Below are 13,184 nucleotides of genomic sequence, written 5' to 3'. Positions count from 1 at the left end.
ATGGCAGAGCAGAATTTTCAGCAGTCGTTACTCCAGTCTTCAGTGTCACATGATCATTCAGAAATCATTCTATGATTTGGTGCTCAAATAACATTATTATTATAAATGTTGAAAACAGCTCAATATTTGTATTTCTTAAGATTCTTTGATTAATAAAACATTCAAATGAACATAATTTATTTAAAATATCAATTTATAACTTTTGTAACTTCCTAAATGTCTTTAATGCATTAATAAATAATGAATGAATAAATGCATTCTTACAAAAAAAAAACAACAACAACAACTTAACATTAAACTTTGAAGTGGTAGTGTATATATTATGTACTAATACATATTTACAGCTGTAGCAGTGTTCAAAATGTCTGTAAATAAAACAACATTTTCTGAAAAAAGCAAAGGAATATTTAAAATAAGTTTGATCTCAGCCTATTTTAAAGTTTCTGATAAAGTGGTACATTAGCACTTGAGCGTTACTAAATGATCCAATGCCATTTATCACTGCAATATATATATATATATATATATATACTCTCATAATGATAAAAATATGTATAAGGCCTATATACATGAAGGAATTTCTTTCATAACACAAACATGATCAACAGTGAAAAAACATAGTTTGTGATTTCTCAATAACAATATACTAGAGGTAACATGTATATGGCACTGTTCTTGCATAGAAAGTAACACAAAGCTGTAGGTGTTTAACCATCATTACAAAACTAAATCTGATTCTGAAAACTAATTTCAGCTCATGTTTTGTTATGAGGCACAGACCTTCTGTTAGTCTGAGCCCATTGCACACAAAAGTAAGATTTACTTAACTGCGCCTTTTTAACTGATCTAATTCCTAAACCTCAAATGCATTTTTTGCTTTTAAATTTAAGGACAGGAAGAAGAACTGTCGAATTCAAGTGAACCATTTTCAAGTGAGCCGTATCCATTCATCTTTTTCAGTTTGAGCTGGTCCGGATGAGTGAGGGCCTGGCTCTCTTCCACAGCCTCTTTCATAGCAAACATCTGACTAATCTCTACAAATGTCTTATTTTTAGTTTCCGGAATAACATAGTACACGTAGATGGCCACTGACATGCATATGGCACAGAACACCAGATAGCAGTAGGACCCAGCAGACCTCTGTAGCAGAGAAATATGAAGTTATACCTTTTTAAAACAATTTAATTAAATGAAGATGATTGAATTTCACAATGATTGACTCTGACAAATGTTTTGGCGACCACAACCCTGGAAAACCCTTTTCCGATTATACTCTGTGTACCTTTGGCTTTAAATGCATTGAGTGGATTTGATACCTGAAGGAACGGAAAGACAAAGCCGATGGTGAAGTTCGACATCCAGTTAAGAGATCCTCCCACAGTGTATGCGGCAGGACGATGGGATTGCTTGAAGAGCTCAGCTGTGATCAGGAACGGAACACCCGCTAAAAAACACACACATTTGAACTAATGATATATTGTGGCGTCATCTTTATTTTTCATGTTTAATCACCTACCTACTCAGAGAAAAAGTGCTGTGAAACCTAGAGCGGTTATATTTTTTAGCCTAATAAAACTCATATGAGTGCATATTATGAATGCATTTTATGCACATGCATGTATGCATTGCTCTTCTGTAGTGCAACAGTTCTTGGAGGGAGGATAATAAACTAGCTTTATGAAGAGCTTGTTATCTCAATATGCAGGAAGCAGAGATTGTTCCACTGCTTAAGTTCTAATCCCTTTTGGTTACAAGTGAAAAATAAGGAGGCACAAGGTGTTATTTCAAATGTAATGAATTCAGGAACAAGCCAAGCGATGGCTTCATTATTTGTGCGTGATAATTGCAGCAGGAGGCGTGCTGCAGTTAAATTGATAAGGAACTCTGCTTGTAATTCATTGTTCATGCAGGATTTTGTCTTAAAAAGCCATATTCATCATTGTTTATGAACAATGAGCCATAAAAAATCCTAATTAAAGACGTAATTACACCGATTGAAACTGGGGCCTGAGAATGAATTATAGATTTTGGAGTTGGGTTGGATAATGCATCAACTCAGTAAAGCACTTGTAGTCTCATTCATCACTGTAGCAGAGCTACTCCTCTCTGCTCTTATTGTGTGCATAAACTATGAGTCTAATGCTCATGCAGCACTAATAGAGGGAAGTACACACTTTTGAAACTCTTTAAAATGCCAATATCTTCTCCTCAACAGCACAATTTATCACTATATCAATTTAATATAATTTAGTCAAGATGCATTTAATTTCCAAGGCGTCTGTATCCTGTTCTCTGTTCCGTCTAAGAATGACCAAATAATTTGATTATATAAAAAAACTGTGGTTCACAATCATGTATGTATCATTTTATATTTTTGTATAAACTTATCAACTCATAAATCTGTATTAGTACAATGTAGCTTATAAATCGTGTCCTCACAGAACAAAAAAACTGTAAAATAGTTTTTTAAATTGTTGTTTTTAAAATGTTTAAATAAATGAGACTGAAATAACACATTGTTTGAAATAAATAAATCTTAATGGAATAATCATATTTTGCAAGGATAGATAAGGATATATAGAATTAATCCTGATAAACTTTGGAAGTTTGGATTTTTATTAAATACTAAATATTAACTAAGAATTAATTCTATCTTAAAATAAAAATTATTAGTATTTTAAATAATTATTAAAATAAAAAAATATCCATAACTATTTCTGAAAGTTTTAAAGTCTTTAGACTATTCTGAACTAAAAAAATATGAATATATTAAATATAGATATATAATATAGCTTTGTAAAATGAATCAATATATGACAAAAACCTTGTGCTCAAATAAATACTGAGGTCTATACTGAACTGCAGTTGCGCTTGCTTTTCATAATTCTACCCCCAGGTGTCGCTATTTCACTATTTGAAGGCGTCATCTGGGACTTCAGGGTCAAAGAGCAGACAACTAACTACTCATCCAATTGAAGCAGTTCTCCACTGAATGTGCCTGAGCATGACTGAAAGTGATGCAACCATGTAGATCACTTTAATAAATAGATTAAGAGAAGAAGAAAGAGTGACAGACACAAAGAACTCACCCGGCCCGATGCAGAATCCAGCGATGATCCCAACCACACACCCCACACTCACATATTTCATAAAAGGCACATGTGTCTGAAAACATAATAGTAGCAAAAAGTGTTATATCACTTGTCATTTTTGCCAACAGTTATTTCAATTGGCAGTGAATACAAGTTAGATTTTAAGCATTTTTCCACTTTATTAACTTTATTTATCTCACTTACTTGAAGAATGAGAGCCAGTGTTATCCCAGCACAACATATTCCCATAACACCAAAGCCTCCAATTATCAATGGCCTTCGTCCGAGACGCTCAATGGTGAAACACTGAATGAAAAACAACAGATGCAATGTGGATGTTCACGATAGCCACTTCCTTTTTGTCTTGATCGGATTAATTAGTAACCACTGTCTTGAAAGGAAGACTTTCGGTGCTTTTTTGAAAGCAAATATCACAGAAGCATAAAGTGGAACCTTGTTTTTTCATTAAGTGCTGCTAAAATTGAGCGCTAAAGCTGTGCACTGTTGACTTAAAGGCGGGTGAAGCTGACATAAGAATGAATAGCTGTAATTTTATAACCAATCTCTAGCCTTCCTCTCGTGTGCCATTCGCCTCCCGAGTGAGGGCCAATTGACACTGACAGCAATGAGTTCTTCTGACTAACAGCGTGCCTCTTTCTCTCCGGTTGCTGCTGGTGCATCACTAAATCCTGGCTAAGCGACGCAACTGGGAGAGAGAGACTGTATCTGGCCTTCATTACAGCTCTGAGATGTAACCCAAGAAAGGAGGCGGCAAAAAACAAGACACATCAGTCTCTCTAACGCTCATCTTATACAGTGATTTTTATGTGTGTCACAGCAGAAAAATACACAACGTGAGCTTGGAAAGATTGAGGGCAAAGCTAAATGAAAATGATGGAGATATGAAGAGACGTTCTTTTTCAAATGCAGCAACTCTAGTGAAGTAATAGACCAAGTGATGTCTAATAAACTATTTTGAGTCACTATATAACTCTGTCAGATAGTCTTTTACCACTATCAATAATTGAAACAGACAATTTACACATTGGAAGTGTTGGTGGAATATGAAAACTCACCCCTATGAGGCCTGCAACGATCTCTATAGCTCCAGTTCCTACAGTCGTGTACTGGATCTCAGGGGCCGGGATTCCAGCGTTCTCAAAGATGTCGTTGGTGTAAAACCAGATCTGAGGAGAAGAATAGTGATTTTGGCTTGTACAGGTGGCATATCGTGACTACGAGCGGTTACAGCATACAACACTTCAGATTCAATTTGAGAGCTGGAGGGCTGTGTGTGAGGTTAGGCAGGGGGGTAATCAGAGGGAACACAGACGGTTTGAGAGCTGCTGGGACTGTAGAGGACACACACGGCCTGCCTCTCTCCTGCTGCTCATGCTGAAGTCAGCCAAGACTCACCACCTGTCAGCCCCATTTACACTGAATACACACACACAGACGCTCACAGGGTCACCTGCCACCTAAGGGCCCTACAGTCAATGTCATTTAATATTCAAATTTGATATCAAAACCCCACAGGGCAAACATGAAGAGTCCTACTTGGATTGACATCAGCAGCTCACGTACTTTGACAAGATGTATCTATGATTTGGGAAATTAAGGTTAAGACTGGTTTGTAGCCAGATGAGATTGTAAGGAAATGCTGTTCTCTAGTCTAGTGAGAAACATTTTAGTTTATTTTATAACAAACTCTGTAAAGACCAACTGAATAATGCAAGTCACTAACATTGTCATGTTTAGGTCTCAAATCTCATAGAAAAGAAATGAGATGCTCAATTTTGTTTTGTTTCAGAATCATTTGAATGAATGTCCATGACTGTAAATGAATTAAATTGATGAATCACCACTGAGATAATGGCTTTTATTTATTGTTTTGTTGTTGGTTGTGGAAATCAGATGGGGTGAAGACATGACAGAAATAGAAATTGCAATTTGACAAACTCCAGATGAAATCTGAAGCCTTTTTTCTTCATTTTGCGGCATAACCTGTGGAATTCTGCAGAATGTAATGTGGTAAACAGAGCTGAGAGTACTGCACTGTTAGCCAACATCAAATGAATGATTAAATGAACAACAAGCAAGGAGTGGGGAATATGCAGAAGTTTGCGAATGATGGCTGTTTGAATTCTGCTGAGCTCTGGGCACGCAGACTCCGTGTGGGCCTGGTAATGAGCTCTCTATCGGTCTTTATCCTCATTATTACATGAAGAATTAGTCTGCCAACCAAACAACATTTCAGAACAATACAATTTATATAAGACATTTCTATAGAAAGAAAAAATAATATAACAAATACACAGTATGTTTTACTGGTAATACCTTTTAATGTGATGCTAGAAACCTTTGTAGAATTCATTTCGGAGATTATATTTAATAGCACAGGTTGTTTTTGCTGAGATGCATAATAATTCTTATTCATAACCCTGATTCTGATAATAATATAGATGCCATTCAAGAGCATTGCAGTGGCAAGTATAAAGGAATGGTGTCAGCTGACAGGTCTAACTTAAACACTACCATCAAACTACTGTTGGGGAAAAAATTATATATTTTTCTGGAATCAGAAGCTAATTGTTAAATTGTTAGTTCTGATTTAAAGGAAGTGTTTATAGATTAAAAAAGATCTGCCAAATCACTATAATCACCATCTTAATGATGTAACAATTAAAAAATACATCTAATTTGCTTGAATAATAGCCTTTATTTATCACTATAGCAGGGCTGTGCAAATTAGACTGCATAAACACTTAAAAAAAGATTGTAATTTGTTAAGCTCTGATGGATAAAAAGTGAGGTTTCTGTCCTCCGTCCTCTTAATCATCTGAATAATTAAGCTGAAGTTAAACGAAACTATTTCAAGAAGGCAGTATGCTTCCTGAAGAATAAAGAAATGAGAGCCACTTTAAATTCAGGCGCATAGCCACTGCTCTGCTGTGCAGGTTGAAACCACTTTGGTTACCTGCTGTTTATTTGATGTTAGAAGAAATCTTGTGAGGCTTTAGAGGCTAAATACTCGCCATACACAGATCCCATCACTGTTCACACTGTTCATATCATTACCTTTCCATTACAAAGGACTCAAAACTCAAATTTCAAAACATTCAGTGTAGTCAGCTCTATATGTTAACCAGGATGTTGATCTTACCGCATCAATGCCAGACAGCTGCATACCGATGTTGATGACCACCACGGATAGGACCTGCCAGCGAACAGTGTGATCCAGAATCAGCTGCCAGACAGACACAGTCTCCACTGAGGATAGAGAGCGTTGCTCCTCCTGCATCTCTTCTATCTCTGCCTGGATATTACATTTGGCTCTGTACCATTTCAAGGCTGCACCAACAAAGAGAACACAAACTATTGGTTTAATGTTCATCTATATCAGGGGTTAGCTGATAAAGTTTTTAGCATGAGCTGCCTTTTTTCTCACTTTGCAATATCCCACCAATAGAATCACCTCATAATGACCCATGAACTAACTAAAAGAAAAAAAATAATACTTTTAAAAAACATCATCTTTATATTGTTTTCTAGTAAAAAAATGTCTAATTATTCATAAACTTAAATTGACTTAAGAAGGAAAATGACACAAGATAAAAGCCTATCAGAGAATATGCTGATTTAAGTTTATTTTATCCCATTAATTTTTTTTAAGCAAAACATATCTTATTGTATTAATATTTTATCAGCATTTCTTTTCAGATTTATGACAATGAGGTAAAAAAAAATATATAATTTTATTCTTTTAAAGGATGTTTACAAAAATGTTTACTAATAATTAAGACAAAAATACAGATTAATACACTCTAAAAAATGCTGGGTTAAATACAACCCAGTGCTGGGTAAGTATTGGACAGAACACTTGCTGGGTTGTTTTCAACCAACAGTTAAATGTTTAACCCAACCTTCTGGGCAGTAAGCAAACTGCTGGGTCTAAACAACCCAATTGCTAGGTTCGTCCATATTTTACCCAGCACTGGGTTGTATTTAACCCAGCATTTTTTAGAGTGTAAGATGATCTATAACATATACTGTATTATTTAAAAAAACAGGGTAGATTTGATGTTTGGATGGTTTTAGAAAAATGCCTAAAATCTAAATCAAAAGCATTTCTCTCACCAGTGATAGTGGCATGAACATTGTGCTTCTCAATCAACAGGTAGCGTGGGCTTTCTGGAAACCACGGTAAGAGCATCAGCTGGATAAAGGTGGGGACAACCACAAGAGAGAGAAACAGGGGCCAGTGCTCTTCCTGTCAAACAAAACAGCACAAGTTAAAACAGAATACTGAAATCTATTTTATAACTACAGTATTATGAAAATACAAGAGCAATGTAATTGTATGATTTTAAATTGTTACGTTCCCTGTTGTACCTTTCCCAAAAGTTCATGCAGGCCCAAGATTTGAGCTAAGAAAACCCCAGCACAAATGAAAATGCTGGGCATGAGCCCCAGAAAGCCTCTCAGATTTTTAGGAGCAATCTCTCCCAGGTACATGGGCACCACGCTAAGAGAGATACCTGGAAGTTGGAGATGAGCAAAGCATGTCAGAATCTATTCACATCAAGCCTTACTTTGCTATACCTGCTTATTTTATAGTTGGGACATACCTGAATGTATTCCTGTTATAAAACGACCAAAGATGACCATTTCGGGCGAACCACAGATCCTGCTGAACCCCATGAGTGATCCTGCTAAGAACACCAGTACAGTGGAGTTGACCACTGTTCCTTTCCTGCAAAAGCAAACACTGAAGTTCTGCTCTGGCACTGCTCATTAAGCTAGGACAGTCATGCTCGATAGCCAGCCACCTGGGAGTTTAACTATCAAAACCAGATAACTGATGTTCCATGACAGTGCTGCTGGGTGAAATAGCTGCATTCCTTGATTAGTTCTATCAAGTTGTAAACTTTCCCCCTGATTTACAGACGGCTGCACCGTGTTCTGCGTTATGATCACCTTACTGCTATAAAACATTTTGCTGGACTGAAATTGATTAGAACAATAAATAGGGTCATGAATCATCGTCTTTCATTTGCATTTAAATGTCTGCAGTCAAATCTTGTGGTGCCACTCATAGACACTCAGAACAGACTAGCCAGGCGTGCTTCCAGAGTCCTTGAAGAGTACAAAATAGAAGTTTAAGGTAGTAAGTTAGGAAATGCACATAGTTACAAAGTGGTCAATTGAACAGTTTTGCCTCTATACAACAATATGCTACCACAGCTATAAAAATGAGGAGTTTGGCCATTTCAAATGATGTTTTTTTCTAAAAATTCAAACTTGTTAATTACACATCCTCATGTTGTTCGAAACTGGTATGACTTTTGAATAATGTACTTGCTCTTTTCCATGCAATTACAAATAATGCAGACAGAAGCTTTCAAGCTACAAAAAAGACACAAAACATCATTAAAGTATTATAAAAGTGATCCATATGCTAAAGCCTATGGCTTCAGATGATTTGGATCATGTAAGTCACACAGATCACTTTTATAACTCTTCTAATAGCTTTTAATAGCTTTTGCCTTGTTTTTGAGGCTTGACAGCTCTATTCTACATTCACAGTAACTGCATGTAAAGAACGCAATCGGTGCATTATTCAAAATTTATTCTTTAGTGTAACATGGAAGAAAGAAATTCATACAGTCTTGGAACCACATGGGGGTGAATACATTATTGAATTTTTATTTTTGGTTGAACTATTCACCAACAAAGAGGATTGGAACTAACTGGAATGAACAAAATGTCTCCTCTTTTCAGAGTGCAAACAAGGCCATTTACAAGGCAAAGGCAAAGTCATTCAGTGCGGTCAGAGAGGTCAGGTGAGGTGACAGATGAGGAAGAATCTATCTCGGTGGCCTTGACACTCAGAGGATTTCCTGGCAGAGCGACCACACCATGCCAGATGTTATGGGTCTCCTCCTGAGTTACCTTCCAAATTTGGTGACCAGAGTGCCAACCATCAAAGAGCCGATCAGGCCTCCAATCGCAAACACAGAAACGGTGAGTGAATACATGAGCGTCAGGGCCTCCTCGTTTAATCCAGTTCCATTGCGACTTACCGCTGTACGGTTATAGAAGTCTTTAATGTACTAGTGAGAGGGAGACGGAGAGAAAGAGAGAAATTAAAATTAATAGTTCACCCAAAAATACTGTTAGCATTTACTCTTGCTAAAAACTGTTGGACTTCCCTTTTTTCCATTCATTATTACTTAAGTAAAAAGGGACTGTAAAGCTACAAAATAATAATAAAAAAAATCAGTATAAAAGGATCATAAAAGTAGTCCATATGACTACTTCTCACATGTCCCAACTTTATCGCCCTAAGAATAGAGGTTTGGAACAACATGAGGATGATTTTATTGGTGGGTGAACTATTCTTTAAAACATTTTTTTGGTATTTAACATATATAGTATTGTGAGGCACAAGAGAGGCACAAGGAAAGGCATCATTAACAGGCATTCCCAATTTCTATAACTCATTCCTATTTCTAGTTTTCATATTTCAAATCTCAAAGCTTCTATTCAGTGAAACACACCTCAACATGGACTCACATGCCTCTCTCTCGTGACAAGCTCTTCTCTCTTTTATTCTTTCTATGCAACTCTCTCTGTTGCCTGTGCTTTAAAGTCACAGTCTAATTTAATTGAATAAGTTTACTTACCTTTTCTTTTCTATTCTAACTTTAAGTTGGAACAGTGCAGTATAATTTAATACTTGGGAAAACTTAATATAATCTTTCAGTTTACTCAACAATAGATTCAACTGAAATAAAACTGAGTTTACAAAAAAAAGTGGATTATTGATAACATTGATTGAGCTTCTGCTTCAAAAAAGAAAAAAAAAAAGAAAAAAAAAAGCAAGCAACTGTTTCCAGATGTGATTTTTGGATTTCTATGTTGGAATATTCTTCATTAGCACATCATGTTCCAAGAAAAACAGAACAAAACAAAGCCACTTAAGTAGGGTATATAACAGCCAGTCAGGAGACCAGACAGGAAAATTTAAATATTTTCGTCATTAACAGGCTAATGGGGCAGGGCAAATAGGTCCCTACTTATATACATGAAGAGCTGCTAGAGGCAACCACTGCAGCACAAAATGCCTGACAAGCCAAGATGAACAAATAACATCGAACTGATTCATCTACAAAAAAATAAAAATAAGGCTTCAACACTTTGTTTCTTCAAGTTTTTGGAAAAAGTCTCTTTTTGTCCCATATTGATATCCATATCCTCTCTGATTAGTATTATGATTTATTTATGATACATTTAAATCTAATATAAACTGTAAGTACCGTATGATAAATAAAAAAATATCAATTTATATTAATATTTAAATTATTCCAGAATTCCTTGTAGAAATTATACCTTTACAACAAGAATGGATAGAATGCACAGAATCATGTTAAAGCAACATTCCCTGAGATCTTGCTTCAGAAGAGCCTCTGTTTAGAACACTGTGTTTATTTCAGCCTCGAGCCTGATGTGCATCTCTCTACTGGAAGCCACTTTTAAAAACTTTGTGATGAATGGAAATATGTTGGCTATGTTATCAATTGATTACTTCTATTGGTGAGTGGTTTTGGCAGTTGAGGTACTGAGCTAGCTCTTACCCCAGCAGGAGAGTTGACTACAGCTAAGTTGTATCCATAAAGCATTGAGCTACCAAAGGAGGTGAGGAAAGCCACTGCCAGAAGAGATGAGGTAAGATGCTATAAAAAAGAAACAATAACATATTTATGGCATGTAAGCTGTAATTATCCTTATTTTTTTCTTAAAATGGCAAACTTTCTTTGTTGTTTCTTTTTCTTTAAAATGCTGTGGCTAAAACTAAGAGCCCTACATGCATGAGCCCTGATGTCAATGAATCATATAGGTCTCAGGCAGCCTTTATGGTGTTTCAAAAGAACAAATTCAGAACTTAAACAAAAACAGGCATTTTATAAAAAATATAGATAAATAGTGCTTAGTACATAAACAATAGTTTTACATTTGTATGCCCATTAATATGTGTTGGACTATACAGTATTTAAATTGCATGTGGCACACATAAAAATACATTTATAAACAAATATATTTCATTTATATATTTTATAAACATTCTATTCTATTCTATTCTATTCTATTGATCTTAAAATGCTGAAGCAATAGTTCAAGTCAGATGAGGAGAGAACAGCTTTTTCATGGTGTGACTTCAGTGGTCGTTACGCTTCACATCATGAGTGGAAAACTTAATTTGTCCCACTAAGTGGTCAGATACAGTTGCTTATGTGTAGTCCTACACGTGAGGGAAGATGCTGAGAAAATGTCTTGTGACATTAACTTAATGCCTTTTCTTTTTTTTTTCTTCACACCATATCGTACAAAAGAAAAATGTGACATTAAATATTGCATTAAATATTACTGATATTACAATACCTTTTGAAGCCTATTATTACAAACCCTTCATCAACCAAAATTCAACAGCCTATTAAAATTAAACTTTAATAAAGTATCATTTGAGAGATCATGTTTAAACTAACTACTACTACTGAAGATCCGTAGATGGCAATCAATAATACGGTTTAAGAGAATGATAAAAACTAAATTAGGATGAAAACAAATAAGTTACAAAACAAACGCAGATTTATAACAAAGTGACAAATCATTTAAATAATAATCAAATAGTCTACTTACAAATGTTATTTTGCCTGGACTAAGAATTAACACTTCTTCGGCCATTTTCAAGTTTTTTATAGGCTACAAGACTTCTTGAGATAAATACGAGTTAAGTTTAGTTAGTTAGTTCCTACTGGCCGTCTTTCTGTGCTACCGACTTCATCTTGTACGTGAGGGCGTGGTCATAGCGGACATGAGGGCGTGGTCACAGTAGATTGACAGCCAGTACATCACATGATTGACAGCCAAGCGGCCTCTCTTCTCATCAATCCTGTCCTGTGCGCGCGCTTCTCTCACTGCTGCACTTCCGACCGAGACTCGCGTTTCACAACAAGACCAAGCTTGTACAATCACATGACAGTCAACAGCGTGATTCCTGCTGAAATCAATTAGCTAAGTGAATTTACAAAGTCTGCGGTCACTAGAATGAGGGGACTACGGAGAATCCAATAGTGAGTAATCCTAAAAGACAGCACAGAGAGCAAAAAGGAGATGCATAAATGGTTTGGTGTATCAATCGCGTTGAGTGAATGAATAGACTGATGCTATTAGTGTCAGTTCAATGAACTCAGTGAGGAGCTAGTTCGTTTTAAACTTTAAATAGCTCTTCTTTCGTGAATTACATGTTCTGTTTCTTATAATTGTAGTATCCAGAGGAAGTTCTCACAATGATATTAGTTGCTAGATGACATTAAACGTGTTCATTAGGATGCTATACAGAGAGACGTGTGTGAGCTTAAAACTCAACATGAAATGATTGTAGAAAACGTCCCCTTTCTGCTGATATGAATTATTTAGCCATTTTAGCCTTGTCTAGGCTATCCTATGTTTGCTCTAGTAATGCTTCTCCTTATCCATTGAATTTATGCTGACTTTTTTTTATGCACCAGGAAAAGACAGTTCACTATCTGGATTGTAAATGCATATTAGAGGTCATATTTTCAACAGTTCATTTTTTAAACGACTTGGTAATGTTTACCTCTCTGCAAACTCAAGTTCATCTACATCCGTTTTTGAGTACAATGCTCTTATGTTAAAATCCAGTCAGCAACCAATATGTAGAAGGTCCTACCCTACTTCTTTAAATTATATTTTATTTATTTAGCATTACCCATAGGTGTATAACTGATGGAACAAATATCTGTTGCCACTTCTGTTTCATGGTACTTGGTCCTGTCCTGTATCTTTTGGTTAAATATTCAGGTGAAAAAGTAGTGAAGACGGAGTAAGATGGCTCTCTAGACACATCCAAAATGATTTACATTGCTGAAGTTGGTTAGTCACTGGGTTTTGTACATTTTTACCTCTGTATAGCAAAACTATGTTTGAGTTTGAGTCACAAGTTATAGCTGATGTGCTCATTGTCAGTTGAAGTGTGGTGATGATGACACATTTTAATGCATGAAACAC

The 13,184-nt window shown here is 35.8% G+C and overlaps 1 protein-coding gene across 1 annotated transcript; it reads right to left on the bottom strand.

Moving 5' to 3' along the window:
- Nucleotides 1-885: 885 nt before the first annotated feature.
- On the bottom strand, nucleotides 886-11,837 carry LOC306882015 (solute carrier family 2, facilitated glucose transporter member 9-like; the record flags this gene model as incomplete). Its single annotated transcript, XM_079436440.1, has 12 exons — nucleotides 886-1,140; nucleotides 1,317-1,444; nucleotides 3,090-3,165; nucleotides 3,297-3,398; nucleotides 4,169-4,279; nucleotides 6,256-6,443; nucleotides 7,230-7,362; nucleotides 7,485-7,630; nucleotides 7,721-7,845; nucleotides 9,045-9,205; nucleotides 10,730-10,828; nucleotides 11,793-11,837. 12 exons carry the CDS (start codon nucleotides 11,835-11,837, stop codon nucleotides 886-888), a joined length of 1,569 nt encoding a protein of 522 aa, XP_079292566.1.
- Between the last annotated feature and the right edge of the window lie 1,347 nt (nucleotides 11,838-13,184).

Source organism: Barbus barbus (assembly GCF_936440315.1).
Source record: "Barbus barbus genome assembly, chromosome: 16".
In the NCBI taxonomy this organism is placed as follows: domain Eukaryota; kingdom Metazoa; phylum Chordata; class Actinopteri; order Cypriniformes; family Cyprinidae; genus Barbus; species Barbus barbus.
The sequence above is the reverse complement of the archived record's forward strand: the minus strand, read 5'-3'. Positions and strand labels throughout refer to the sequence as shown.